This window comes from Arvicola amphibius, chromosome 8 (assembly GCF_903992535.2).
Source record: "Arvicola amphibius chromosome 8, mArvAmp1.2, whole genome shotgun sequence".
In the NCBI taxonomy this organism is placed as follows: Eukaryota; Metazoa; Chordata; class Mammalia; order Rodentia; family Cricetidae; genus Arvicola; species Arvicola amphibius.
This window is the reverse complement of record NC_052054.1, coordinates 51,362,005-51,389,987: the sequence shown is the minus strand read 5'-3', so window position 1 is coordinate 51,389,987 and position 27,983 is coordinate 51,362,005. Positions and strand designations below refer to the sequence as shown.

Sequence of the window (27,983 nt, the reverse complement as noted above, 5' to 3'; positions counted from 1 at the left end):
CAAAGAAGCAAAATGGAAGACAATAGATATTTGTGCAAAATCTCTAGGCCATCCTTGCAATCCAGTGGTACCTAATCCCACACGCTGTTACCTAGATTTCTCTAACTAGAGAGCCTTTTTCAGCTGTAGGTTTTACGGTACCTTTTCTTTAGTGTCCTCTTGCTCCCAACAGCTATTTTTGTTTCCTTCACATAGGAGAAACGGCAGTATTGTATTTACTGACGGTTGTATTTACTGACAGTTTTTATTTAGGAGATGGACAGGGCATTTTCAGGAAGGATATGTAGTTAAACTACCTGTCTTAAGATAAGCGAATGTGCTATTTTGCCTGGCATTCCATCTGCTCAGAGGGCTGAACCAGAGACTTAAACAGAGTATGCCACTTGGCGGAACACAAAACAGCTAACATTCATATAGACAGTTGCTATCCATTTGGAGTGGTGCAGCATTAATGGCATGCTGTGGAGACAAAGAGGATTTCTGACTTCCTCTGGCCAGCCCATTTGAAATAGTTAACAGGTCTCAGAATCACTGAAATGTTACCGATTTGCCCAATTAGCCACCATTAAAACCTAGGACACAGTAAAACAAACACGGCAGAAGCAAAGAGTACGTTGGTATTGTAGCATGCAGAATAATTCACGTCTTAAAATGTCTTTATTTAATCATTTTTGTGTTCTAAATTTCAGTGTCCCACTGAAAATTTCAAGACACACACCTTTGGAGCCCAATCAGAAAACTTTTGAAATATTCTACATGAGAAATGAAAACAATCGTTAAGATAGTTGGAACGGAGAGGAGGAGTTGGAAACCAATTTAAGAGATAGTTCTGAAACAAATAGAGAAGTTAATGACCATGTAAATTAAGGTGGAACGTTGGTTTATAGACAATGACAAGACTAAGTTTTGTACTAGCTTGAGAGTCTAAGTGGAGTGGGTATTGGAGACAGACATACAAGTAGACAAGGATTTCAGATACAGAACAGTATCGCTGCATTTGAGGCAGTGGTCCCTGTGTTTAAACAAGAACCAAATCTGTAGTCATGTACATGATCTTTCTTTTTCAGCTGGCATAGCCACTTGGCAAACAAACTCACACCCAGCTCCACTCATAACAATGGAACTGTCTGCAAGAACTAGGGCGGGCAAGTGCTTGCAGCTCCTTTTGACCCGGATTTCTTTCCTGAGCTATTGTTTGACTCTTCAGGAAAGACCAGTGGTTTGTTGTCTGGCCTTTGGAGACTTGTTACTCTTAATATTCCTATTCCTAGACGGGATCACGTGGGATTCTGAATGTTTTGCAAATTAACAGATACTTAATGTGTGGGTTTACACGTGAGAGTCAATAGCTGTGGAATAAGAAGCTGTCTTAGAACATTCTCGTACGTTCAAGGAGCAAGGGCAAAGGTTTTGGAAAGCATGTAAAGACCAGAGTGTAATAAACCCTTCGGGTTTCCAGGTGATCCCGAAGTCTGAAGTTCTAGGCGGGTTTTCTTCCTAAGTTTTGTGACTTCTTACCCTTTGGTTCGTCTTGTGCCAGGCTGCAAGTCCTACTTCTTCTGCCTAGCGTGCCCCAGGCACAAAACTCCCGGGCTCAGTTTACTACTACATCTCACCTGGTCCAGGAAACCCGATCACCAAGGCAACCAGCTTAACTTCCGGTTTGAAGACCAGCTCCTGGTTGACTAGAAGCCTCATTTCCGCAACGTGATCTGCGCAGACGCCCTGCGATCCGGAGGGCGGTGCCCTGGAGCCGCACCTGCCGGGTAGGAAGGCTCCGCTCACGCGTCACGCTCCGTCGGGCTGGTCCCGGGCCCCGGGAGACTCTGGGGCTCGTGGGCGGGGCCGGGCACAGCCCTGCACGCCCGAGGCTGGGGTGCACGGAGCTCGGCAGGTAGAGAGCGTCCTGGAGCCGCCACGCTGGAGTTGGAGCTGGAGTTCCGTGAGGCCGGAGGGCAGCGGCTCCTCCGGGCCGATCCGGGGCCAGAGAATGAGTCCGAAGCTGTGGCCTCCGGGCGGAAAAGCCGTGCCGAGAACGTGCTGCGCTGGTTCACCACCGTGGTGCTGTGTGCCGCCTTCCTGGGGCTGGTGAGAGCTGGGTTTGAAACCCTCTCTGGCCAAGGCTGGAGCAAGCGTCCTGCAGGGAACGTGGTCTCCTCAGTGCCCCGTGCCTTGCGTGATCTTTGGGTGCCTTGGTCTCAGTTTTGTCATCTGGAAAAAGTGGGCAGAACTCTAATCGTGGAGGGTTCTTGTCAGAGTCATTTAAAAATACGTTTTCCAACATGAGCAAACCAACTTTCCTGGGGCAAAGGGGGGGGGGGATATAGGAGGGGAGTCCGGGCCTTTACCAGCTATCTTTTGCTCCCACCCACCGAAGCTCCAGATCGACCACAGAAAAGCTTTGAGAGATTGCCTCTTCCTGGAGTCCTGAGCAAATCCTGCCAGCCGCTTTATTTTGCGGATGGGAAAGTAAACCCAGAGAAGAAAGTGGCTTTTTTTTTTTTTTGGTTAAATGATAGCATTAAGGACCTGTTTCTTATCCTGTTCACAGCCCTGTTTAAATCAAGCCTTCAGATCCTTAAATGATTTTCATTTCATTCACGTACAAGAACAGAAACACCTTTTAAGACAGCGTCTCTTTCTGTAGCTCCAGCTACTTGGCTTGGAACTCGCTATGTAGACCCAATTGGCCTCTAACTCACAGACAGAAGGTCTCACTAATGTAGCCTTGGCTACTCTGGAACTCGCTGTATAGATCAGGATGGCCTCGAATTCGTAGAGATCCACCCTCCTCTGCCTCCTGAGTGCTGGAGTTGAAGCTGTGGACGGACCACCGGCCTAAACTTGATACTTTCTGACTTGAGTGTTATGAGGGCTCAGCCTTTGACCAGAGTCGCTTCCCATCACTTGGCATCCCAGTCTGAGTCTCAGTTGTCTGAAGACTTCGATGGGAAGCAGGAAAGGAATAAGGTGCTGGAGGTGATAGAGAGAGACCCTGACTGTGTGCCAGGTCTTGCGAGTGCTTTGAAGAAGTTGGAAGAGAGCCTGCACCATGCGCAGGCCTATTTGTACCTGGTCTTTAGCCCTTGCTGCTGCTTGGTTTATAGCAAAACAGCCCAACACAACCATTTTTTAAAATTTATTTATATGCAGACTGGGGATTGACCCAAGGGCTTGCTTCAAGTATGCCAGGCTTTTCCTCAGCTGTATCCTCTGCCCACGGTCCATGGTTCTTAAAATTCACACGTCTTAGAAACATTTTCCTTAAAGGTTCTTGGGAATTTCACCTGAAATGGAGGCGTAACCCTTAGTTCTTGCTAGTGCATTATAGAACATCTTATTGTACAATCATTCTGTCCATGTTATGTGTATTTTTGCTAAGAAAGTTTTACAGTCCGTGGAAATACCATGGCTTTGGAATTTGAGGAGAACTGTAGACATAGGAACATTCAAATTGCTTATCGACCGTTTTAGGTATAGATACATGCATATGCAATCTAAAGGAAGGACACCATGTGTGCCAGAAATATTGGCATCTTAATGTAAAAGATAATAATTTGGTGATTAATAATTTAAAATTCTAGCAATTAAATTTCTATACTTTAAGCATATAGTGTATTTGAAAATATAAGAATATATTTTAAAAATAGTTCATTATATATTTTTATTTTGGTTTATAGGGTTTGTGTGTAGAGGCCAGAGGTGGCGTCCTCAACTGCTGTCCTCCTTATTGTTTGACAGGGTCTCTCATTGAGCCCGAAACTTACCAGTTCAGTCAGACTAGCTGATTAGTGAGCCCCAGGGGTTGCTGGGATTCTAGACATGCTGCTGTGCCTGTGTGTGCTGGCTAGTATATATCACACACACACACACACATATATATATATTATATATATATGTATTATATGTATATATATAAATTTCTGTGTTTTTAAAGATTTATTTATTAATTATATATACAGCAGTCTACTTGCATGCGTCCCTGCAGGCCAGAAGAGGGCACCAGATCTCATTACAGATGGTTGTGAACCATCATGTGGTTGCTAGGAATTGAACTCAGAACCTTTGGAAGAGCAGTCAGTGCTCTTAACCTCTGAGCCATCTCTCCAGTCCGTGCTGGCTAGTTTTATGTCAAGTTGACACAATTAGAGTTCTCTGAAAGGAAGAAACTTCAGTTGAGAAAATGTCTCCATAAGATTCGGTTGTAAGGCCTTTTCTTAATTAGTGATTGACGTGGGAGGGCCCAGCCCATTGTGGGTGGTGCCATCTCTGGGCTGCGGTCCTGAGTTCTATAAGAAGGTAAGCTGAGCAAGCCAGTAAGCAGCACCCTCCATGGCCACTGCATCAGCTCCTGCCTCCAGGGTCCTGCCCTGTCCTGGATTCTTTCAATGATGGACTCCAGTATGGAGGTGTAAATCTTATGCCCTTTCCTCCCCAACTTGCTTGTCAGTCATGGTGGTTCATTGTAGCAATGAACCCCACCTAAGGTACTGTCCTTTTTATGTGATGATGGAGTTCCAAACCCAGGTCCTCTTGTTGGTGCAGCAGGCAGGTCACTGACGGAGCCATCTCCTTAGCCCCTGGTTTGTTACACATTAACTGTTAATACATAATGGTCTTTTAGGGTATTGTTCAATACTGAACAGTTGAAACAAAAGAAAAGTAGTTTTTTTAAGTTACGTGTGTTGGAACACACTGGTAGTACCAACATTTGGAGACTGAGGCAGGAAGACTATGATATTAGGGTCTCCAAAACAAAGCAAAAACTTTAAAAAATATCAAGCGTTTTGAATAAAAAGCCATTGGGGAGTGTTTACTTACTGCTAATGTGTTTCCTTAGGTTTGACTTAGTGTCCTCTGAAGTCCCTTATGATAGACTATAACCTCCCACCTGTGGTTTCGTTACCATCCGAAAGCTGCTTCTTGGGCAGTGTTTCAGCGAGAGTAAAGCTCTTCTTTGTAACTGTAGGGACTGAGTGTTGCTATACTGGGACCCACCTTTCCAGATTTGGCAAGAAATGTGAACCGGAACATCAGCAGCCTGTCTTTCATCTTTGTGGGCCGGGCCTCGGGATACTTAGGAGGCTCTATGATCGGAGGAGTTCTTTTTGGGTGCATTAATCACTTTTTACTTTTGGGTAAGCAAACACTGCCTTTTTCCTTCCTTGTTTCTGTCAACAAATTTACAACGCAGATCTAACTCTGGAAGATTGTTGATACCTGTGTTGGGCACTGTGCTGGCATCCGCCTGGCAGCTGGAGCTGAGTTCCTCTTTCCGCTTTGGCAGCAGGAGGGAGTCTGTATCCATCCCACTGTAAACTTGATTGACCCTTGGGAGCGAGTGTTGATAACCCTTTGAGCAATGCTGGCTTTTACTGTTGGCTCTGCTCCAGGCTGACACACTGGCAGACCTTGAAGCTCTGCCTATCTGAGGGTACGGCAGGGCTTCTGGGGCCATGGGGGTCAGAATAACTCCTGGAACCTGGCCACGCTCTGTGGACTTGGGGTTGAAGATGAAGGAACTGGGGACAGAAGGGAAGTGATGTAGGTGACATTTCAGTCCTACTGCCCATGTCAGGGATGAGCACAGGCTGATCCTCTTGGATCCTGACCCTGGAAGAGAGGGCAGAGCTGTTAGCAGGCCTTTTTTAATAAATTGGCATGACTAAAGACAATTCGATTGGTGCATTAAAACTCCTATGGAAACAAAAATACTTTATTGCTGATGAATAAGTAAATACTTTGTTACCAAAAACAGAGCTGTTTTAGCCAACCTTCTAATGTTTCTTTTCAGGGGTGTCGCTTTCTGCTACCACAGTTGGTCTTTATCTTACTCCGTTCTGCAGGACAGCGGTCTTGCTGGTTGTCATGATGTCTGTCTTCGGTATTTCAATGGGCATTCTGGATACAGGTTAGTGTATCCCGTACTGTCATCTGCACTGCTGGGGACACTACTGCTAGGAAAAGGAAGGCAGATGACATTACACTGTCATTTGAAATGTCAGGCTGGGGCCACAGCACCTGGTCAGAGTCACTCACCTAGCAGCGACATCAGAGCATCTTTTGAGTGTTTGCCTATGAAATAAGCATCAATGACGTTTCTCCGTGAGCAAGAGGGGATTTAGGATATCCAAACGTGGAAGGCTGCCCCTCCCATGGGTAAGTGTAGTACGGATAGCATCTGGTCCTTTACTCTGAGAGCCACCGGCGGACCCTCTCCACAGGGTACTGTGACGTTTGCTCCCCTCCATGGTCCTCCGTCCCTTTCCTCCCTGCTCTCGTGTTGTTGGACATATTGTGGGACTATTGTATACATTAGGTTCCATCTGGTTGTAAAACTGGAGTGAAATGTATGCTTGTCTGAAAGTTAAAAAGAGAGCCAGAGACTTAATGCCTCTGGCTGTCACCCCATAGGCTCTCCAGCAGGATAGTGCAGGGGCGGAGAGCTGTGCTTGGTGCTGTGATGTATGTCACAACCCTGGGTATGGACTTCCGTGACAGTGGCTGCCAGGTGCAAGAATAGAAAGCTTTGCTGATTCGGCTACTATGTGGTGCTAAAATCAATCTCTTTCTCTTACAGGTAGGTGTGTGTGTGTTATATCTGTATACCCCCTGGTGTGGTGCTAGCACATTTTATAGAATGCCTTTGCTAATGTGCCTGGCCCTAGTGGGTAGTGGTTTCCAGCTCATATATTCTGTGTGTTAAGAAGAGATGCTGTGCTACAGTCTGCTGGTGATAAGGGGTCAGAACTCTCAAACATGGCTTTGCCTTACTGCAAGCTTTATATCAGCACGCTGACTCTGGATGGGACCAGTGCCCTGCCCCCCACACACTACATTTTTTTAAATAGCGATGTAGTGTTCTCATTAACTGATTGTTAATTTCGAGAATTTCTTTTGTTGGCAGGTGGGAACGTCCTCATCTTGGATCTTTGGGGAGACAAAGGAGCCCCACACATGCAGGCCTTACACTTCAGTTTCGCCTTGGGTGCCTTCCTGGCTCCCCTGCTGGCTAAATTGGCCTGGGGTACAACAGCGTCCACTCAGAACCACACAGAGTTCGACTTTGACCCTCTAATGCTGAACCGATCCTCTGAAGCCAGCCCAGACTCTCTGTTTGCAGTACCCGAGGACATGAATCTGCTGTGGACCTACGCTTCCATCGGCACCTATGTCCTAGTAGTTTCTGTCTTTCTGTTTGGTCTGTTTTGTAAGAAACGCTCAAAGCAGGAAAAAGCCACAATATCTGCCCAGGAATCCCGAAGAGCGAAGTATCACAGGGCCCTGCTCTGCCTCCTCTTCATCTTCTTCTTCTTTTATGTTGGAGCCGAGGTGACCTACGGCTCTTACGTATTCTCATTCGCCACCACCCATGTTGGCATGAAAGAAACTGAAGCAGCTGGCTTGAACTCCGTCTTCTGGGGGACCTTTGCAGCCTGCAGGGGCCTGGCCATCTTCTTTGCAACATTCTTACAGCCTGGAACCATGATTGTGTTGTGCAACATTGGCAGCCTTGCTTCATCTTTCTTTCTGGTGCTTTTTGACAAGAGCCCTCTCTGCCTCTGGATCGCGACTGCTGTGTATGGAGCCTCGATGGCAGCCACATTTCCCAGCGGCATTTCCTGGATCGAGCAGTACACCACCTTAACTGGGAAGTCTGCAGCATTCTTTGTCATTGGTGCTGCTCTGGGGGAAATGGCGATTCCTGCAGTCATTGGAATTCTTCAGGGACTCTACCCAGGCCTGCCAGTGGTTCTGTACACGGGTCTGGGGTCAGCCATCTTCACTGGAGTTCTTTTTCCTGTGATGTATAAATTAGCCACCTTACCCCTGGAACGCCAGCGCCAAGGAAGGAAGAGTGAAGACCAGAGAGCTTTGCTTTCCAGCTCTGAGCTCAATAACTGTGCCGAAGAGGATGAAGAGGAAGATGCAGAAAAATGGAATGAAATGGATTTTGAAGTGGTTGAAACGTGTGAGCCAGTGCGGGAGCCTCCAAGGGACCCATCTAGAGATGTCCTGATGGAGCCCACCCCTGAGGCTTCCGATCGGTACCTCTCAGATGGGTACTTTTCAGTCAACAGCAGCAGTTCTCTTGTGCGTCACCAGGACAAGAGGGACTGACAGTCATAGATGACTTACTGAACGGCTTCATCGCATAACAGCCACTCCTGAGGGCACCGCTCAGAGCAGGGCTTTGATGGGCTTTCAGCGTGCTTTGGCAATGGAAGTTTGTGTGCGTTCACAGCAAGCACTGGAACGATTTGAAGTGCTTGCCGTAGGCGCCTCAAGAGTCCTGGGTACACCATGGCTCTTGCCAGGAGACCGTTTCCTGGCCTCCACCACTCAGAAGGCACTTCCGTGTGTAGAGCCAGATAGCTCACCAGTAGTTACACGGTAGGACAGTGGAGCTACTGGGCTGAGCAAACGGTCATAGTTTGTATTCTGTGGGGGCTTGTGGAGAACGGTCACATGAAAGAGCCGACTTCGGAAACAGAGATCTCATTTTACCCGCTGTGTAGGGTTGAGCTGAAAAAGTACTGCTGACCAACTATTTCTGTGAGAACACAGCAGGCCATGGTTTCTAGATCAATATCTAGCTTCCTCCCTGACTTCATGTTGAGCTTTGACACAAGTCTGGCTTATTTGGTCTCCTGTGAGTCTAGAAATGCAAAGGAGATTATTTTCAAATTTTAGGGTTTGGGTTTACTTTGTTTCTTGAGTCTTACTTTATAGTCCAGGCCAGCCTGGATTTTATTAATTAGCCCAGGTCTCTACCTCCTGAATTTTGTCCTAGAGGCGTGGATCACCATGCACAGTGAAATGTGTAAGTTTTAAAGGTGTGTAATATTTTTGCTAAAGTAGCCCGTTCATTTCAGGCGTAAGGTGAAACAGCAAGGCTGGTCAGCCCTCTGAACGCTGCGGCTTGTGGAGCCGCAGTTTAGCAAGCCGTTTGGTAGCGCTGCCGCATCCACCGATTGCCAACACGCCCCTTTCCCTCAGACCGAAGGACCGTCACTTAAGAATTCTAGTAAATTCTGTTCTTGTTTCCCATGCACTTATAAACATTTTTTCCCCAATCACGGTGTCATGTTCCATCACTGCATTTCAGAGATTATGGTATTTTTGCTGACACTATAAAGAGAGAGGTTATTTTTATATATGAATCTATATCATGTTCAGAGAGGATCTGGAGACATTCTTTTGATTTTATGTAATTATTTTTTTTCTTTTAGCTTTTACTTTTTTCCCCAGTGTGGGTGACTGAATGAACACAGGGCCTTGCCCTTGCTGAGCAAGTGCTCCACCACTGAGCTAATTTCCCAGTGTCTTTGGTTCAATTATAGAAGCTATTTTGGAGTTACTACATTAGCAGAAGTGGTGTGAATGAGTCCTTTGGTGCCCATAGCCTCCCTCAGTAACAGAGCCTAGGGCTGGGCCTGACTGTTTTAGGATTTGACTCCCACTAGGTTGTGGTATTAATCACATTTGTACTGTAAACCAGGCTAAAAGTTTAGTTTACAAATGAGTTACTATCTTCTTTGGTGACTGGAGATCCTGATCCCCCCCCACCCCCCAGGACTACTCCTGGGGTTTGAAGTACCTGGAAACCAAAATAGAGATGAGAAGATAGTGTGTGTGGCCTAGGGAGTCAGGGATGAGGACAGAACGGGCCATCCTTTGGTAAATGGCTTATACTTCTCAGGTTTTATGCGGAGTGACAATGAATAGCTGTCTGGCTGCAATGTGTTTGCTATCTCTTACCAGATTTTAAGAACTTGCTTTTCTTTAAAAAAAAAAAAAAGTGCTTTGTTTTTTATTAAGTGAAATGTAACACCTTCTTTTAAAAAAAGATTAAATTTTTTTTTCTGTGTGTGACTTTTGTGGTATCTATGTAAGTGTACCAACATGCCTGGTGCTGGGAAAGTCCAGAAGAGAGGGGGTCAGATCCCCTGGAACCGGAGTTATAGATGTTGTCAGCCACCCTGTGGCTGCTGGGAATGGAACTTTCCAGATCCTCTCAAAGAGCAGCCAGTGCTCTTAACTGCTGAACTGTCTTTCCAGCCCCATAACACCTTTCTGGAGCACTGCCTATGACCTCCCATATGCCTATGGGTCCAGTGGTTCAGGTTACTTAACACAGCATTGAAGGGGGTGGGCGAGTGGGTGGCATTAGAAATTGTTCCTTCTGTACTGTGCTGTTCTCACTAGACATTGGGCATGAGCTCTGCCCCACTTTGCAGAATGCTTGTTAGGCATTAGGTGGCAGCTGGCACTGGAGTCTTGTTAAACACAGATTCTATCTTCAACATCCACTTTGCAGAGCAGAAGGTGGCATCAGGAAGAGAGGCACGGTGATAAGAACTTGACATAGAATTTGAAAATCCACACTGGAAATTTCCCACACCAAAGTGTAAATGGCCACATGAGAATATAGTCATTGTCATAGCGTGGATGTATTTTTAGATTGGAAGGAAACAACTGAGCTCAGGTAGAAAAAAAAATATTCGTAGGGAAATACCTTCTGGTGCACAGTAGCCGATGGTCCAGTTTCCTGTTGCTGACAAGTCAAGATCCAGCTGTTCGCAACATGGACAGTGAGGCATGACTTCACTGTTCGCCTACTGAGCGTCACTGTCAGGGAGGACCGTGCTCTTGACTGGACTTGGGCGTGTACCTTCCACGGACACCTGTTTGCTGGCAGTGTAATGGCTAACTGAGGCTCCTGTTTCCTGCTGGCTATCAACTGGTCACTTCCTTGGGTTTGTCAAAGTTTCCCATGGTTCCTCTCCCTTGAAACACGGCAGCCTGTCCAAAGCAAGCAGGAAAACCCCCTTCCCACGACAGCGAATCCCTATCAAGCCAGAGTTGTGTGGCATGGATGTGCAGAGGACTGCATCCTACCACCTTTGCCCTCTTTGTCTAGCTTGAAGTAAATCACAGGTTCTGCCAACATGCAGGCAAGAGGCTAGAATAGGCTTGTGAACCCGGGGATTCATTGTCAGGAGTGTGTGCCATCCTCAGGCCCCTGCAGGTCAAGCTTTTCAGAGCATTAAAACTATAGCCAAGGTAGATGTCTCAGTGATTATAGGTGCAGCCTTGTATTTGGGTTCTCTAGAATGAATATATGTGAATATATAATATATATGGATATATGAGTATGTATACGTGGATGTATATTCTAATATATATTATATATAATATATGTTATAGAATAATATTCTAAATATGACAGGAGCATTCATGTCAATTATAATCTTTGTTCTGCAACTGATCACATGACCTTAGCTGGTATTTAGAACTGCCTTCCTCTGCTACGCATTCTGTATTTCCTCCACCCTCTGCAAGCACTTCCGCAGGTCTTGGGTCTTTTCCTGTAGTGACCCATACCATCATTCCTGATAGGTCTGTGCCCTTTGTCATCCTGCTTGGATCAGGCTGTTAGAGTTTTCCATTGATTTTAACCACAGGATCAAGAGACACCCTAAGGATCTCCTGCATTCCAGACATAATCCTTACCTCCATTGTGGAATAGGAATTCAATTCCCTCATGGTAATCTGAATCAAGCATCCCTCTTGAAACACTGTTATTCCTTTCTTGGCTTATTGGCTTAAGGACATCAGAAGCCCACAGTGGCCAGGGGCAAGTCTGAGCTTACGGTTCAATGGAATATTTGCTGTTGCTCATGGAAGGAGTGTGCCCACTTTGGAACCAAAACTTCTAGACCAAAAATTAAGGTTGCGGGAATAGAATGCTTGAAGTGATAGTGAGTGGAACCATTCCCCTTTCTGTCCCTTGATTCCTGGACCCATGGATCCTGGCTGTGGGAGAAACCTTATATATATTTGATGCTGATTCAAAACACATACCACCTATCCACTCGAAAACCCCCAGTCAGCCCTATAGGCTGCTGCAACCTAATTGGTGGTGAAACTTCTTCAACAGACCATTCTATCTTTCAGGCCAGCTGTTTCAGGATGCTGAGGAACATGGGAAGACCTGTAGATTCCATGATTGTGAGCCCATTGTTATACTTCCATTTAAGTCCTTCCTGCAGGTACACTTGGCGGCTTCTCCATGCCCTCCTGGTCCTCTACGATGCTGAGCCCTCCCTCATTGGTGGGGTTCCTGTTTGTGGCCCTCCCTTCCTTTTCTAATTTCTTTGGGCTCCTTGGACTCAGAGGTTTCATTAAAGCCTCACTGTCTTATTGCAAACAGCTTGTTTTCGGTAGAGCTCAATGGCCAAAGATTGCACACTAGATTTCTAAGGAGGTGGCGCATGCTTTTAATCCCAGCACTCGGGAAGAAGCAGGTGGATCTCTGTGAGTTCAAGGCCAGCCTGGTCTACAAGTGAGTTCCAGGACAGGCTTCAAAGCTACACAGAGAAATCCTATCTCAAAAAACCAACCAGCCCGCCAACCAAACAAACAAACAAAAAAAAAAAACAAAAAAAAAAACAAAACCAAATTGTTGGATTGTAACAACTTCTGCTACCACATAAACACATGATTCCAAGTTTCTTATCGCTAAGCTTTTTCTACTTTCCAGTCTTAAAAAAATCTCTTCTCTAGTCTCTCTTTGCTCTCTGCTCTAGAAAACAAATCTCTTAAGACCTTTGTTTAAACTCTTATCTCAGGATTTGCAAATTTATTGGGTGTGGTTAAAGTCTGTGACAAATGTCATCTTAAAATTTGTCACAAAAGTTGATAGTTTAAAAATCTACACATAGGTAATTAGGTAATCTTAATGCCACCCAATGCTTGTATGTAACTTGGATTCAACTTTTTTTTTTTTAAATAGTCAACCAATGCTCAGTTTATTTCTTTCTCTCTCTTTTGGTTTTCTGAGACAGGGGTTCTCTACATAACAGTTCTGGCTGTTCTGGAACTCACTCTGTAGACCAGGCTGGCCTCAGACTCAGAGATCTGCTTGCCTCTGCCTCCCGAGTGCTGGGATTAAAGGCATGCGCCATCACTGCCCGGCTCAATTTATTTTTTCATGGTTAGCTCACAACGGTACTTTCCCACATCTCTGAATTCATTTTAGTTACCTGGCCCCTGTAGGTATTTATGTATCAACTAATTCACATTTCGAAAAAAAATCTGCCACAAAACCACCTGCCCATGTAACAGTGAAGTATCAAATTACAGATGTTTATCTGAGAATGAATTATCCTGAAGATATACACCTGCCCTCTTCAGCTTTCTTGGCTGTGCCATAGCACCTTGAAGCTGAACTCTAATGAAATGTTCACTGATATAAACCTGCCAAGGATGCAGAGAGTGTTCTCTAAAGGCTGGGAATTAACTGGTGTCAACCCCCTCCCGGAATCAAAGCCTAGTAGAGAGGGTCTATAAGGTAAATATTAACTTTCCCCCTCATCTTCTGTTTAGAGGACTAGATCTGCTACGGTATACTGTATATGTAACTTGGATTCAACTCTTGTTTAGGGAAATAGATTTTTTTCCTTTTGGAAAAAAAAGGGGGAGGGAGGGGTAATATGCCTGATGGGTTCACCTGGGAATAAACAACAACCATGTAGCTGGCAGCCATCTTTACTAAGGTTAAAGAGAGTAAATGCCATGTAATTTCACCACCATCTTAAGATCACCACAGGGTATAAACCAACTAAACAGTCATAAAACTTCTTAGTCCTACTGAGCCCTCTGCTTCTCAGTTTATCTCTTTTTAGAATAAGGAGGCAACAGCAGGTCTCCAAGATATTATGGATTATGATGGATTTTTGTACGATTTTGTCTTGAGAGTAAAAATTTTAGAAAAGGAACAGCATGTTTGATGAATAAGGTATACTCAATGAAAGTTTATAAATTCCTACAGTTATGTATCTACATAAACAAAAACTGACTTAGAGATGTGGATCTAGCCATTTATGTCTTTGCTGTGTTTAACACCAGGCTTCTAGAAACTTTCAGATAAGAAACAACATAACTTCTTTTTGTTAACTTTGTTAAGCTTTAGCTATTTGAATAAATTGAGTTATATAAAAAATTGTGATATTCTATAAAGGTACACAGTAAAAGGGTCAGGAAATAAAGGTTTCTAGTCTCTCTGTGGAATGTATTTATGGTTTTTTAAGTTCTCGGTTTCTCTGTGGACTCTATTTAGTGTTTAGAGCTTTATTTTGATGCTAAAGGATCATCAATTAAATCTCAAATTTTTAAGGCCCAAACTTAACAGGGATAAAACTATAGTCTTAATTTTCTAAGTTACGAGGATGTTGTAAACTGCTGAAGATAATTGAGATGTGTGCTCAGGGCCACTATCCTTGTCGTCACGCTAAATACAAATGGGCTTCATTTACAAGGACCTTCTGCCTTCTGTAGATGCCAGTGCTTCTCAACCTTAACGCTGCTGCGACCCTTTAGTACAGTTCCTTTGTGGTGATCTCCAACCATAAAGTTATTTTTGTTGCTACTGCATAACTCTAATTTTGCTTCTGTTATGAACTGTAATATAAATATCTGATATGCAGGATATCTGATATGTGACCCCAGAGTGGCAATGACCCACAGGCTGAGAACCACTGGTTTATAACATATGATGTTTAGTTACTCCAAAAGTAACTCAAAACTAAATTTATTTAAAAATCAGGCGTACTTACTAGATTACATGATGGCCCTCAAACTCCTTAAAGATCTGCTGAATTTAAAATATTCAATGAAGGAAGCTTCCCTTGATAGTCAGAAATGCCAGTTCCTAAGGTTACCTCCAATGAAGATGATGGGGTACAAATGAGCTCCACTGGGAGCTTGCTTTAAATGGGACAAACTGGTCACTGTGAAGAATTGCTCCATGCCTTGCCTGCTGCCAGGGCCCTGCGACAACTGTGAACACATTACGGTTGACTGCCTTATCAAGGCAGATTAGTTTTCCCACATTCCTCATCTACAGGAAAACCTCAGACCTTGTGGGTCAGCCGAAGACAGACAACACCCGCCCACAAGAAAACCATCAAGATGACCACAGAGGAACATACAGTAGCCATCCAGGTAGAGGCTTAGTCGCTTTCACTGATACAGAGGCCATTTGGATTACATTTCCTGCTCAAATAATCCTTCTCAGGTGTGATGGTGTTGATGGCTGGCCTTCACGCTAACAAGTTCCTCTCCACACGGCTGCAGGTGCCTGGCCGGTCCATTTCATACGTAAAAACCAGTGCCTGTTTCTTCTAGAGCTACTCAGTGTCCCTCTCTGAGAAAGGTGTACCAGCAGGCTCCACACTGAAAGAGAAACTCACAAAGTGGGTTTCAATGTAAATACTCAAGCTACCATGACACTATTTACTAACTAAATTTACCTTTATTTAAAAGAACTTGCTGAAATTTCAATGACTGCTCTTAGTAATCAATCATCTGTGTCTAATAGTAAATGCTTGGATGGAAAAAGGAAAAGTTTAAAGTTTACGTAAATTGCGAGGGTCTAAGAAAGTCATTTAAGGGGTGTGAACACAAGCTGTGACGGTGTGAGGAAGTGATGTAAGATGTGTGGAAATAAGCAGTGTTTCAGACTCCTTCCCACTGGCTATGCTATCGTTATATTATCCTTGACTTCAAAGTTTTAACATATTAATCAATGTAGTTCCGATAAGCTATTAATTTAACCTTGTAAACAACTAGCTACTATTTAGTCACAGGCCTCAAAATTTAAATCTCCTTTGGTTGTTTTCTAAATATAAATATAGATTTAAAAGGATTATTTTTTATTTATTTATTTATTTTTTGCTGAAAACATCTCTGTTCAAACCAGCCCCTCTGGACAGAGAAAAGAATGTCCATGCTTTTAACCCAAAACCATCCTTTTGGGTCTCAAAGCTTTTGTTATGGCTCAAAGGCGTGAGTCCACTAAGTTTACCTCATTAAAATTCAGGAACGCCTAGGGTTAGATGGAACCATGTTGCCTATAGAACAGATGAAGAGAATTCTACTTATGGCAAGATAAAAGTCACAGCACTGTATTTCATATTTTATTCAATTTTCAATTTGGTTTCCATTATTAACTCTTAAAACAAAATGATTTCCAGTTTAAAAAACAATGCACCGACCACATAATTCCTTTTTCATTTTATACAGTTATACAAATATCCTAAATACACATTTGTGTTCAAGGGATGGCAAATAAGATTAACTGTACAGTACATAAGGAAAGAAAATATTTTAAGCATATTTAGAAGCAATAGAAATGTCTATACAAAACAAGCAAAATGGAATAAATTTTTTTATTTTATTTTTAAAGTATTGCAACAGGCCCACAGGTTTGTAACAAAAATGTCTTTGCACAGTTCCTCACAATGCCCCATTAGTAGCTAAAGCAAGACAGCGGTCTTTAGAAAAGAATGTTTCAAAAAATGCTACACATGGTACTATTTGCACGGTTTGATCAAAGTAACAAATCTACCTTTGAGTCAAGCAAAACCTAGAGGAGATATACCAACAACGTGAAAATCATTGTATAAAATTCATTGCACATTATTTTACTCCGTTGTTTGAAAAGTAAAAAAGTGTATTTACAAAATATTTTGCAGTCAAAATTATAAAGTGAGTGGATATCTCTAAGCAACACGTCTTGATACAGACAGTTTAAGGAATACACACGAATGACTTTCTTTTAAGAGGTTCTCAGTGTTCCTTCCACAGGGAAGTAAACGTTATCTGTTCAAATGGATTTACAAGATGGTACATAAACTGGAGCAAATCCAACACTTACATTATTATAAAACAAGGTTAAAAGGTGAAAGAATGAGAAATTTGTACATTGTAAGAAGTGAGCTATTCAGAGATCAACATGTATACTTTTTAATTCAGTTAGCAGGAATCTTCATAGTCTTCGATGACAGACAGACAATGGACATCTTGGACTGGATGGATGTTGAAAAGCACCATGCAGAGGAGTTGGGTGGTAAACACTGAACAAATAGCACCTGGAGTTCTGTGATACTGATAACTTAAAACTGGTCCAGTAACTGCCGGAGATATGGTGCCTTGGATAATTCTCTGTTTACTCGTGAGAGTTTGAAAAGTACTGGGCAGTTGAGAGAAACACATGGGATATGTCGGTCAAAGGAACCTGTACAGTTCCTGCATATCTGAAAGTGTAAGAAAGACAGATAAAACAGTAAGAAAAATGTCTGCGTATTTATGCAAATACGTTTTTAAATCCCTTCTGCTCACTCAGATAACCAGCAAACTTAATTCAGTATAGAAAATTTCATCTGCTTAATCTCCCAGAAACCTTGCTTACAGTTTATGAGCAAGGTATTTCTAAAGGCTAGTTCACAAAAAGTTCCTAATGGCAGAGGAGTGGTTTCTGGTGGGTTTGGCTGGGGCGTGGCTATCAGTTAAGGATCTGTTGGAGGGAGGGGGCCCCTGCTTGTTCTTTCCAGCCGCCCAGCTAGCTTACACCCGAAAACAAAAACTTTAACTACATCATTGCTTGGCCCATTAGCTCTAACTTCTTATTGGCTAATTCTAACATCTTAGTTTAACCCATTTCTAGTAATCTGTATATCACCACAAGGTTGTGGCCTACCAGCAAAGTTTCAGCACATCTAATCTCCAGCAACGAGCGGATCCATGGCTTCTCCCTCTGCCCTCCTTTCTCCCAGAATTCAGTCCAGCTTTCCCTGTCTACCTAAGTTCTGCCTTGCTATAGGTCCAAAGCAGTTTCTTTATTCATTAATGGTAATCACAGCACACAGAGGTGACTCCCACATCAAGGATACCTATATAAGCTGCCCTGGAACACAATAAAGAGGGCATTCTTGGGGTTTTCAAGGAAGACCCATGTGTCTGTCTCTGTGTGTCTTAAACTCCAGACTCCTTTCCTGGCTCGCAAATTCCCGTAGTACAGACGTACAGTACATAAATGTGATTATATAGAAGGAAAATGCTTTGCATAGCTAAGGAAACAGTCAATGGTGGAATGGGAGAAAATATCAGAAGACCATTCATGCAATAAGAAATACCCAGATAAACTGGGAGGTGGTGGTGCACGCCTTTAATCCCAGCACTCGGGAGGCAGAGGCAGGTGGATCTCTGTGAGTTCGAGGCCAACCTGGGCTACAAGAGCTAGTTCCAGGACAGTCTCCAAAAGCTACAGAAGAAACCCTGCCTCGAAAAACCAAAAAAAAAAAAAAAAAAAAAAAAAAAGGAAAAAAGAAAAAAAGAAATACCCAGATAAGGAACACAAACTCAAAGGCAAACCCATAGAAGCAGTTAACATGACTAACAAGCAAGCTATAATAAACATCATAATGCAATTATTACTTTTACTTTAATTAATTTATTTTTTAATTTTTGAGACAGTGTTTCTCTGTGTAACAGTCCTGGCTGTCCTGGAACTCACTTTGTAAACCAGGTTGACCTTGAACTCACAGAGATCCGCCTGCTTCTGCCTCCAAGTGCTGGCATTAAAGGTGTGTGCCACCATGCCTGGAGATGCAATTATTTCTACTACTTAGTATATATCCAAAGGAATGAAATCACTGTATGAAACAAACACTCAACATTCATGTTTACTGTCACTTCTATTACCAACAATCAAGATATGGAATCACCTGAAGTATGGACCAACAGATGAATAGGAAAAATAAGGCATATCTATAAAATAAAATATTATTCAGTAATAAAGGAAAACCTGTCATTTGTAGCAATAAGGATGCAACAAAGTGAAATAAACCAGATAAAGAAGACAAAAATATTACATTTTCATGTATAGAAATTAAAATTAGTCACATCTTACAGAAATAATGGGTACAATAATGATCATAAGAGGGGTTGGGAGAGAAGAGGAAGAGGAATAAACAAAACCTGCAAACAGGTACTAACTCGTAGACACATTGGAAGAAAAAGTTCTAGTTGCACACAACATGGTACATGCCATGCGTGTAGCTCTTTCCCAGACACAGCAGAACCTTGAGTGGTAAGGAGTACATGCACAAAGTCTCAGTTGCCAGACAAGGAGTTGTGTCTACCAAGGTTGCCTCATTTCTGATTTGATTCAGCAATAAACATTGTGTATTTGTCTCCAGGGGCAACCAGATATTCACCTCCAGTGGCACCAGTCTGCTCTGAAGTCCAAATTAGCTGTCTTTGTGACTGAGAATAGCATTACCTTTCTATGTCAGTCTGAATAATGAAAGATATCTTAGTATTATTTCTATTCATCAGAAGAATACAACTTAAACAGAAATCATCTTCCTGACCATCCACAGCTATATGTGTGATGGAGGATTCTCATTGGCTAATAAACTGCCTTGGCTTTTTGATAGGGCAAAATTTAGATAGGTGGAGTAGACAGAACAGGAAAAAGGAAGTGAGGTAGATGGCTCAGACAATTGCCCCGCCTTGCCTCTCTGAGCAGACCGCTGTGCCTCTCCTCAGGGAGACAGATGCGATGAAGCCAGCCACCAGGTCAGATGTGCTGAATCTTTCCCGGTAAGACACCGCTCGTGGTGTTACACAGATTATTAGATATGGGTTAGTCAAGATGTGAGTAAGAGGCTGAAACTAGGGGCCAGGCAGTGTTTAAAAGAATACAATTTGTGTGTTGTTATTTCGTGTGTAAAGCTAGCCATGCAGAGGCCGGGCAGGACAAAAAGTAGGCCTGCCCGCGACTCCTCACTACAGAGTGGCGCTCAACGTGGATGGCTGAATCCACAGAAAGCTTGAGAAAGCTTGGGAAAGAATAGAGTAAAGCATGTTTTCTCGGTAGCAGCAATTTCTCGGGTTTGGCTTTGCTTGCCAGAGCAAGCGCTCTCATCTAAGAGAGGCTTCCTGACTCAGCTTTAGCTGCAAAAACCTGCAGCCCTTTTAAGAGGTCCTGCCACAAAACACTTAAATGGTGTTGATGAAAAGCTGAACGTGTACTTTTCGGTTTTCAGCCACAGCAGGAAAAAAAGCCATTGCTGTTTTAAAATGTTGGCTTTCTGGGCTGTCCTGCCAGTGCAAACTCTGACTCTTTGAGGCAGGAGGGCCGGCTACAGAGAGAGGACTTGAGTGTTGTCTGTGGACATACTTCTGCAGCTTGTTTGCTGGCAGGGACCGTGAAACGCCATAGAGTTGTGGCCATAAACATGGCTACAGCTGGTACCTCTGCCAAGAGGCTGGAAAGCTAAGGAATGAGCTGGATCTAGCCGCCAAAGTCACGGCTTTAGTCCTACTGATATTGTTTGGTAAAGTAAAGACTCATGTAGTCAGAAAGAGAGATATACAGTAAAAGAAAAATTCAAAGTTGAAGAAAATGTCTAAGTGGTTTACACTGTGTTAAAAATATATGCAGGCTAAAGGTTAAAGTTCTTGAAAGTAAAAAAAAGGAAGTAGTTTGTTGTGGTGGTACACACCTTTAATCCCAACACTTAGGAGGCAAGGTATATTGACCTCAAGGGGCAGAGGTGGATTGACCTCTGTGACTTCAAGGTGTGGTAGCAACCACACCTTTAATCCAAATACCTGGGAGGCAGAGACAGACAGATCTCTGTGAGTTCAAGGTCTGGTAGCATACACCTTTAATCCCAGCACTTGGGAAGCAGAGAAGTGGATCTCTGTGAGTTCAAGGACAGCCTGGTCTACAGAGTTATTCCAGGACAAAGATATACAGAGAACCTGTCTCAAAAAATAAAAGTAAAAATAAATGAAATAGAGGTTAAAGTAAAGTCATATAAGATGGAAAATACACAGAGAATCTTGATACTGTATACTATTATGCTCTCTTTGAATTGTTTGAATGCTGAGGAAGAAGCAACAGCTGCTAAAAGATATTTGTTTACAAATGCTGCTGAATTAATCCAAGATAGATATTTTGAAAATACTTTGACTTCAGAATTTGGATTTAAGGATATGATACTTTGGAAAAGAGATTCTTCTTTTATTTTTACAGAAAATGAGACCCATTGGATTGCTTCTATCCCAATATGGTATGATAGACCACGCCCTCCTGAAGGTTGCTGTGAACACCCTCAAAAAATTACTTTACGTAACTGATGACTGAGATGAACATGGCACACAGCTTACACCATAAAAGATCGGATTAACAGCACCCCCATTCAGCAGGAAGCAGTTTGGAGAGAAATAACTGCGCCCATATTCCCAAATATTGTTTATAAATGTTCTTTTACATTTAAAGGGGGAGATGATATAGATATAAATAAGTTGGATTGTTGTGAATCTTGGTTAATGATATTATGGTCAATCTTGTTATATGTATTTCTGATCTTGATTAAGGTATTGTGATTGTGTAGTTCTTTTAAAAATGTAATGTATAATTAGAAAATATAGGTTGTTAATGGATAATCATCGATAATAGTAAAGCTTATAGTCATGTTAGTTAGATTTTCTAGATATATAGAGATATATTTTAGTTAGATAGGCATTCCTAATATCTTTCAAATACTACAGAATATTCCACTTAAATGTTTTAATAACTTAAGGCTTTTCATGACAATGAGACATATCTGCTCCTGGCAGCACCAATCTACTTCAAGAGGAAAATGGGCATCGAAGAGGCTCCTTATGGAGTTTGATAGCAATTTGCGCAAGAAACTGCTCTTGCCTGGACTGTTGCAGAAACTGGACACAAAGAACCCACAGAGAGAGGACTGCTGAACTTGCCTAAATGTGAGATGATCTTTCGGGGTTCCTGATTCATGTAAGAGTCTGCGAGACGTTCTGCAGGACACAGCAGATACTGACTGAACTGCCTTTGAAATTTCCTGCTTTATGGAAATGTCTGCTGGAAACTATGGGCCTGTAGGCTGAAGATGTATGCCCCAACAGTACAAAAGAACTTTGGGTGACTGTCCAGGCAGCGAGATGTCTCTGTCATTTCTAGAGTTTGGAAGTTGTTTATTTCTCATTTACTTAGGTAATATTATATCCTTCTGGAGTCTTTGATGGAGTTGAAGAATAGATAGTTGTACTTTTCCTTAGTTATGATAAAAGATAAAGTAGATATAGATATTGTAACTGTAATTCTTACTTGATAACTGTTTTGTTATATGTAACTTTACTATGTTAATGTTAAAGCCTTTTTTGTTTTAACAGAAAAAGGGGAAATGATGGAGGATTCTCATTGGCTAATAAACAAACTGCCTTGGCTTTTTGATAGGGCAAAATTTAGATAGGCGGAGTAGACAGAACAGGAAAAAGGAAGTGAGGTAGATGGCTCAGACAATTGCCCCGCCTCGCCTCTCTGAGCAGACCGCTGTGCCTCTCCTCAGGGAGACAGATGCGATGAAGCCAGCCACCAGGTCAGATGTGCTGAATCTTTCCTGGTAAGACACCATTTGTGGTGTTACACAGATTATTAGATATGGGTTAGTCAAGATGTGAGTAAGAGGCTGAAACTAGGGGCCAGGCAGTGTTTAAAAGAATACAGTTTGTGTGTTGTTATTTTGCGTGTAAAGCTAGCAGAGCAGGAGCCAGGCAGGACGAAAAGCAGGCCTGCCCGTGACTCCTCACTACATATATGTGCCCAAAAGATGGAATGTTTACATGAGAGAGATACACAGGCAGTGGGAAAACACCCATAGCTGTTCTTAGGGAAGAAATGCAGTTCTTGGGGAAGAAATGAAGTGGCATATGAGAGAAATTACAGACAGAAAACAACTAGTTTCCATAGCCAGTAACCCCATGGACATTGCCTAGTGGGGCTCCCCAACAGAGAGTCATTCATCTTGGTGGGCCAACTGGCTGAACACTAGTTGTCACCTGCTGTATAATCCCATGGCCTCTGGTAAAAGTCATTGCTACCAGCAGCTCTCAGCAGTGGTGGTGGTTTGAAAGAAAGTAGCCCCCAAAGGGAGTGGCACTATTAGGAGTTATGGCTTTGTTGGAGTGGGTGTGGCCTTGTTGGAGGAAGTGTATCACTGTGGAGGTGGGCTTTGAGACTCATGTATGATTAAGCTACACCCAACAAGACAATTCACTTGTTGCCTTTGGATCAAGATGTAGCATTCTCCAGTACCATGTCTGCCTATCTGCCACACTATTCCTAGCCCCCATGCTCCCTACCATGACGGTAATAGACCAAATCTCTGAAACTGTAAACTGCCACCTAAATTAAATGTTTCTCTTTATAAGAGTTGCTGTGGTCATGGTGTCTTTTCACAGAAATAGAACCCTAACTAAAACAGTGCTTAAAAATAATCAGTCACAGGAAATATTTCTAGAAAAGGGGAAGCATTATGATAATCAATCATCAGAGTTACTAAACATAAAAACTAGTTTAAACCAATACTAGTGAGAACTCTTCAGAGTCAAGGAAATACAGAACAACTGTGTGGTTAGAAAAGGCAAGCATTCAGTCCTAGTTACTCTGGAGGCTCAGGTAAGAAGATGAGCCAAGTCATGGAGTTCTTCAGAAGTGAGTAAGAGAGCAGACAGAACAGCAAGCAGCAACAGCACTAGACTATTTCAAGAGATGAATGAGCTCACTGTAATTACAGCTCTAGTTTATTTGCAGGAGGGGTTCTGGTTTAAAGATGGCTCACAAGGCACTGAAATTTTTATCTCTAAAACACCTCATGTCAACTGAAGGATACATTTTCCAATGCACACCGGTCATTGTATAATACAATGTTAGTTACTGCCACAAGCGAATTGCTTAGAAGCACATGCTCTGCAAAGATGGAGCATACTGTTCTAGGAAGCCTTTTGCTAATTAGATCTTTGCCAAGAGACTCAAATCTATTCCCCAATATAGCATTTCTGTGTTGCAGCTGTATGTGCTACAGTTACATTCAGGTGCCAGGACAAACTGATGAATATTTAAACTCTCTATGCCTGTCTGGTAAATAATCTAGGCTGGAATATGCAACTTGCTAAATTTAGCTCAAATGTTTACTTTCAAGGCTTTACTGGCGATTTAAACCCTGAGTGTTGTAGCTTGATTCATACTTAAGTTTAAAAATTCAAACAATACAAAAGCAGGATTACATTTTAGCTTAGAAGGCAGAAATTAAAAAAAATATCATTGTGAGATCATGGACCCTGGAGGCAAATCTATAACCACCACTTTACTAAAGTAGTATGATCTCTAACTACATTCTAAATATCTGTCCTTATACCCACAGGTAAGTGAAGTAAGTCTTCACTCCTCATGCAAGAGACTGAGACCACTACAGAAAACCATATCTAATCAAAACACAGAGTTTTGGAGTCCAGAAAATTCTGTGGGAGAGAGGGCAGAAGGACTGTAAAAGCTAGAGGGCCAGGGAGTTCGCTGTGAGACTGTCTCTCCTAGTGACATCGGAAGCTACACTTCTAAAGTCTATCAACATGTCTGCCCATACATAACCTGGTCAAATAGAAAACATTAAAGTGGACAGGGGAAAGACCAGAATCCTCAACCCCACACAAAGGAACTATAGGCAACTACAGGAAGACTGAGAGATGAAGAAATGGTCTTTCCCTTGGGAAGACCCAACCAAGTGGTTATCCTATGCTGACTAGTCAGTCCTGAAAACATATATAAAAGTAACACTATACAGACTGAGCAGGCTGTGTTCAAGAATGTATGTGTATATGTATGAATATATGTATACAAGCATGAAGCAATAATTAATGAAAAAAGAGGCCATGAACTGGAAATAGAACAAAGAGAGGTATATGGGAGGGTTGGGAGGAAGAAAAGGGAAAGGAAAATAGCTTAAATCATCATCTGAGTGTCTACCACAGATGACAAAGACTACCACATTATAAGGATAGGACAATGAACACAATGTTTTGATCAAAGTAAGTATTGGAAATGCAGAGCTTCAGTTGCCATGAGAAAATTATGACTTTCCTTCCTAATTTTCTTCTTGGGCACTGGTGTGAATGAGTGTTTGCATCCTCCAGTGTTTATCTTTCCCTACTTAGAGCATGCAATTCTATCTGAGCAACTGGTTTTGAGAAATTGTTAAGTAGATTTACTACATTTATTATTTTGTGTGTGTGTGTGTGACATGTGTGGGTGCTCACAGACACACTGAAAGAGCAGGAAGGGATGAACCAGCCCCAACAAGGTCAAATTTTAAACACTCTATAAACACCTAACATATATATTGCCTAATTTAGTGTTTTAGAGTTTGATACACAACCATAAGAATTAGTTTATGATGCTTCAACCCTCTGTACCTTTATTATTTTTTTCTATGACTGGGTTTTTCTGTGTAGTCCTGGCTGTCCTGGAATTAGCTCTGAAGACCACGGTGGCCTCAAAATCAGAGGTCTGCCTGCCTCTGCCTCCCAAGTGCCCCAACAGAGTTGTATTTCTAATTCCTTGACTAATCTTGGGCTGAGAGAGCTATCAAAAGCTATTACTATTTTCCCATTTCTTACTGAGTGCCTGGTAAATGATGATTTATAAAAACTCCCCCACACACTTTAACTATCTCGATTGTAGTCATGTCCACCATGCTCGGCTTAGAGTCTTTGGAAAGATGTTAAACCATTCTCCATCTTTATTTACAAATGCTATCATTTCTTTTAAGCTGTATCTTTGTAAGAAGTGAGACCTACTGGCAAGGTGAGTACTTTCTGAATTGATGGCATCATCTAGAGTGGTGCTTTTCACTGACAGAAGACAAAGAGATCCTAGAAGAGACTAACTCACAGCTTGATCATAACAGGTCTGAAGTTCTGTTCTTGCCAACATATGATACCAGAATCCAATGAAAGAATTTTTCTGAGATTTAGCTGTTGCTGACACATGATAGAAGCTGGTAAAACAAATAAAGCTAGGAGTTCCCAGTGGCTTAAGTAGCTGTACTAACTAGGACCACTCAACTAGTGCACGAGATGGTAAGAACTCTATGGACTAAGCAGGAGGTTGCTCATTCACTCGGTTAATATGTCTAGCACGCCACCACCAGTGTGGGCTAGAATCAGGTGGAGATTCAGTTACAGGAAGCGGGGAGAATGGCAGAAGTCTACTATAGGGAAGGCTTTCCCTGTCCAGCTGTTTAAACTTGATTCCTCCCAGGTGATCACAAGGGGAGAAGAAAAACATTTATGGAAAGAGGGAACAGGGGATTCAAAGACCAGAACATAGGTAAGATTAAGGTATACTCATGTGCTGACATACAAGAGTTCCACACTCCCAGAATGGAGTATGACAAAGGTTTGTTTATCAGGGGGTAAACTCACAGGAAGATGTAGTTATGAGCTGTGGGCTGCATTCCTGCCGCCCTGCTTTCGGCCACCGGCTAGCTTAAAACCCGAAATAACAACACACAAATTGTATTCTTTTAAATACTGCCTGACCCATTAGTTTCAGCCTCTTACTCACATCTTGATTAACCCATATCTAATAATCTGTGTAGCACCACAAAGTGGTGCCTTACCAGGAAGTTTCTAGCGTACGTCTATCTTGGGCTGGAGCTTCAATCGCATCTCTCTCTCAGAGGAGAGGCATGGCAGTCTCTCTCACTTAGGAGAGGCGTGGCATCTGACTGATCCTTCTACCTCACTTCCTCTTCCTGTTCTGTCTACTCCACCCACCTAAGGGGCGGTCTATCAAATGGGCCAGGCAGTTTCTTTATTAGCCAATGAAATCAACTCAAACAGAAGACTCTCCCACATCAGGAAGAGTAGTGATCCTCAGTCCTCTGTGTGGGAGATGTGGAGGGCACAGTGTGACCAAGAAATGGGTACAGAGAGACACTTTTTGCTTATATTTTATTTTTTAACTTATATCAAGAGAGGTTTGCCTGTTTATTTTTACTAGAATTACATGTAACTGGTGATAAACTGTTATATTTCATGTTAATAGTCCAGCTTAGCCACTTACTTATTGGAAGCATAAAATGCAAATTACTTAACCTATCAGCAAGAGTGATTATAGCACTTTCTTTCTTTTTTTTTTTTTTTTTTTTTTTTCGAGAGAGGGTTTCCCTGTAGTTTCTAGAGCCTCTCCTGGATCTAGCTCTTGTAGACCAGGCTGGCCGCGAACTCAGAGATCCGCCTGCCTCGGCCTCCCAAGTGCTGGGATTAAAGGCGTGCGCCACCACCGCCCGGCCTGATTATAGCACTTTCAATCAGGAAGATTTGATTCATTATCTATTTCTATCTGGACTCTCAGAACTGTAGATTTTACAAGTTCACTCATCCATCTTTAAAGATGACTAGTTTGATGAAAATGGCAAGTGATGGATCAGCTAGAACCTTTATTATTTTTAAATAAAAGAAATTGTATAGATGCCCACTGTAATCTAGGTTTCAATAAACAACACACTATCCTATATAACCAAAAAACTGAACAAAAATAACCTAAGTCATTTTTACTATTTAATTAAATTGCAGTGTTAATTAAAAATTATTTATTAATGTGTGCGTGTGCCTCTGAGTGAGCTTATGTGTATAACATTCATGCAGGTCTCTCATGGAGGCCAGTGGGCACTGGATCCCCTGGAATGGGAGTTATAGGCAGTTGTTAGCTGTCACATGGGTGCTAAGAACTGAGCTCAGGTCCACTGCAAGAGCAACAGGCACTTTTAACCGGAGTCATCTCTCCAGCCCCAACTGTAGCATTTCTTAGACTTTTAGAAGTTTAACTGTGTAGAATGCTTACTTCATTTTTCATACTGGTTTCATATCTCACTCTACACTGAAGAGTAGATGCTATCTCCCTGAAGAGTCAAGAGTGTTTGGGAGTTCAGATGTACTAAGCAAAGCTGTACCTTCACAAGTTGCTCCTGTTTACGCTCCAATTCTCGGATTTCTTGGTTGAGAATGACTGCTACGTGCTGAGGCTGGCTCCGACATTTGCTACAGATGCCATGCTGAGTCAGGTCATCGCACACAGGACAGTGTAAGGTGGTGAAATACTGGGAGATAGTGCCTTTCCGCCCTTCCAGGTCACTTCTGGAGGAGCTGGTCGCTTTCTGGATCTATAATGACATCAATTCAGAAGTTAAGTCTGGGTGGTCCTCACAGGAAAGCAGCTAGTCCCTTAATTACAGGTTTTTCTTTCTTTCATTCAACAAATG

The 27,983-nt window shown here is 42.5% G+C and overlaps 2 protein-coding genes across 2 annotated transcripts in view; one reads left to right on the top strand and one right to left on the bottom strand.

Annotated features, from left to right (window-relative positions):
• The first annotated feature begins 1,775 nt into the window (after window positions 1–1,775).
• LOC119820348 (sodium-dependent glucose transporter 1C-like) lies at window positions 1,776–9,853 on the top strand. The gene is made up of 4 exons (XM_038338567.1): window positions 1,776–2,088; window positions 4,970–5,138; window positions 5,795–5,911; window positions 6,908–9,853. The coding sequence occupies exons 2-4, from the start codon at window positions 5,090–5,092 to the stop codon at window positions 8,119–8,121; spliced, it is 1,380 nt and encodes a 459-aa protein (XP_038194495.1). The 5' UTR covers window positions 1,776–2,088; window positions 4,970–5,089; the 3' UTR covers window positions 8,122–9,853.
• Window positions 9,854–15,970: 6,117 nt separating this feature from the next.
• The window catches only part of Rev3l (REV3 like, DNA directed polymerase zeta catalytic subunit), a 142,474-nt gene continuing 130,461 nt past the window's right edge, over window positions 15,971–27,983 (bottom strand). The window contains 2 exon segments of the mRNA XM_038338930.2: window positions 15,971–17,102; window positions 27,675–27,884. Coding sequence (XP_038194858.1) covers window positions 16,962–17,102; window positions 27,675–27,884 — 351 coding nt within the window. The 3' untranslated portion in view covers window positions 15,971–16,961.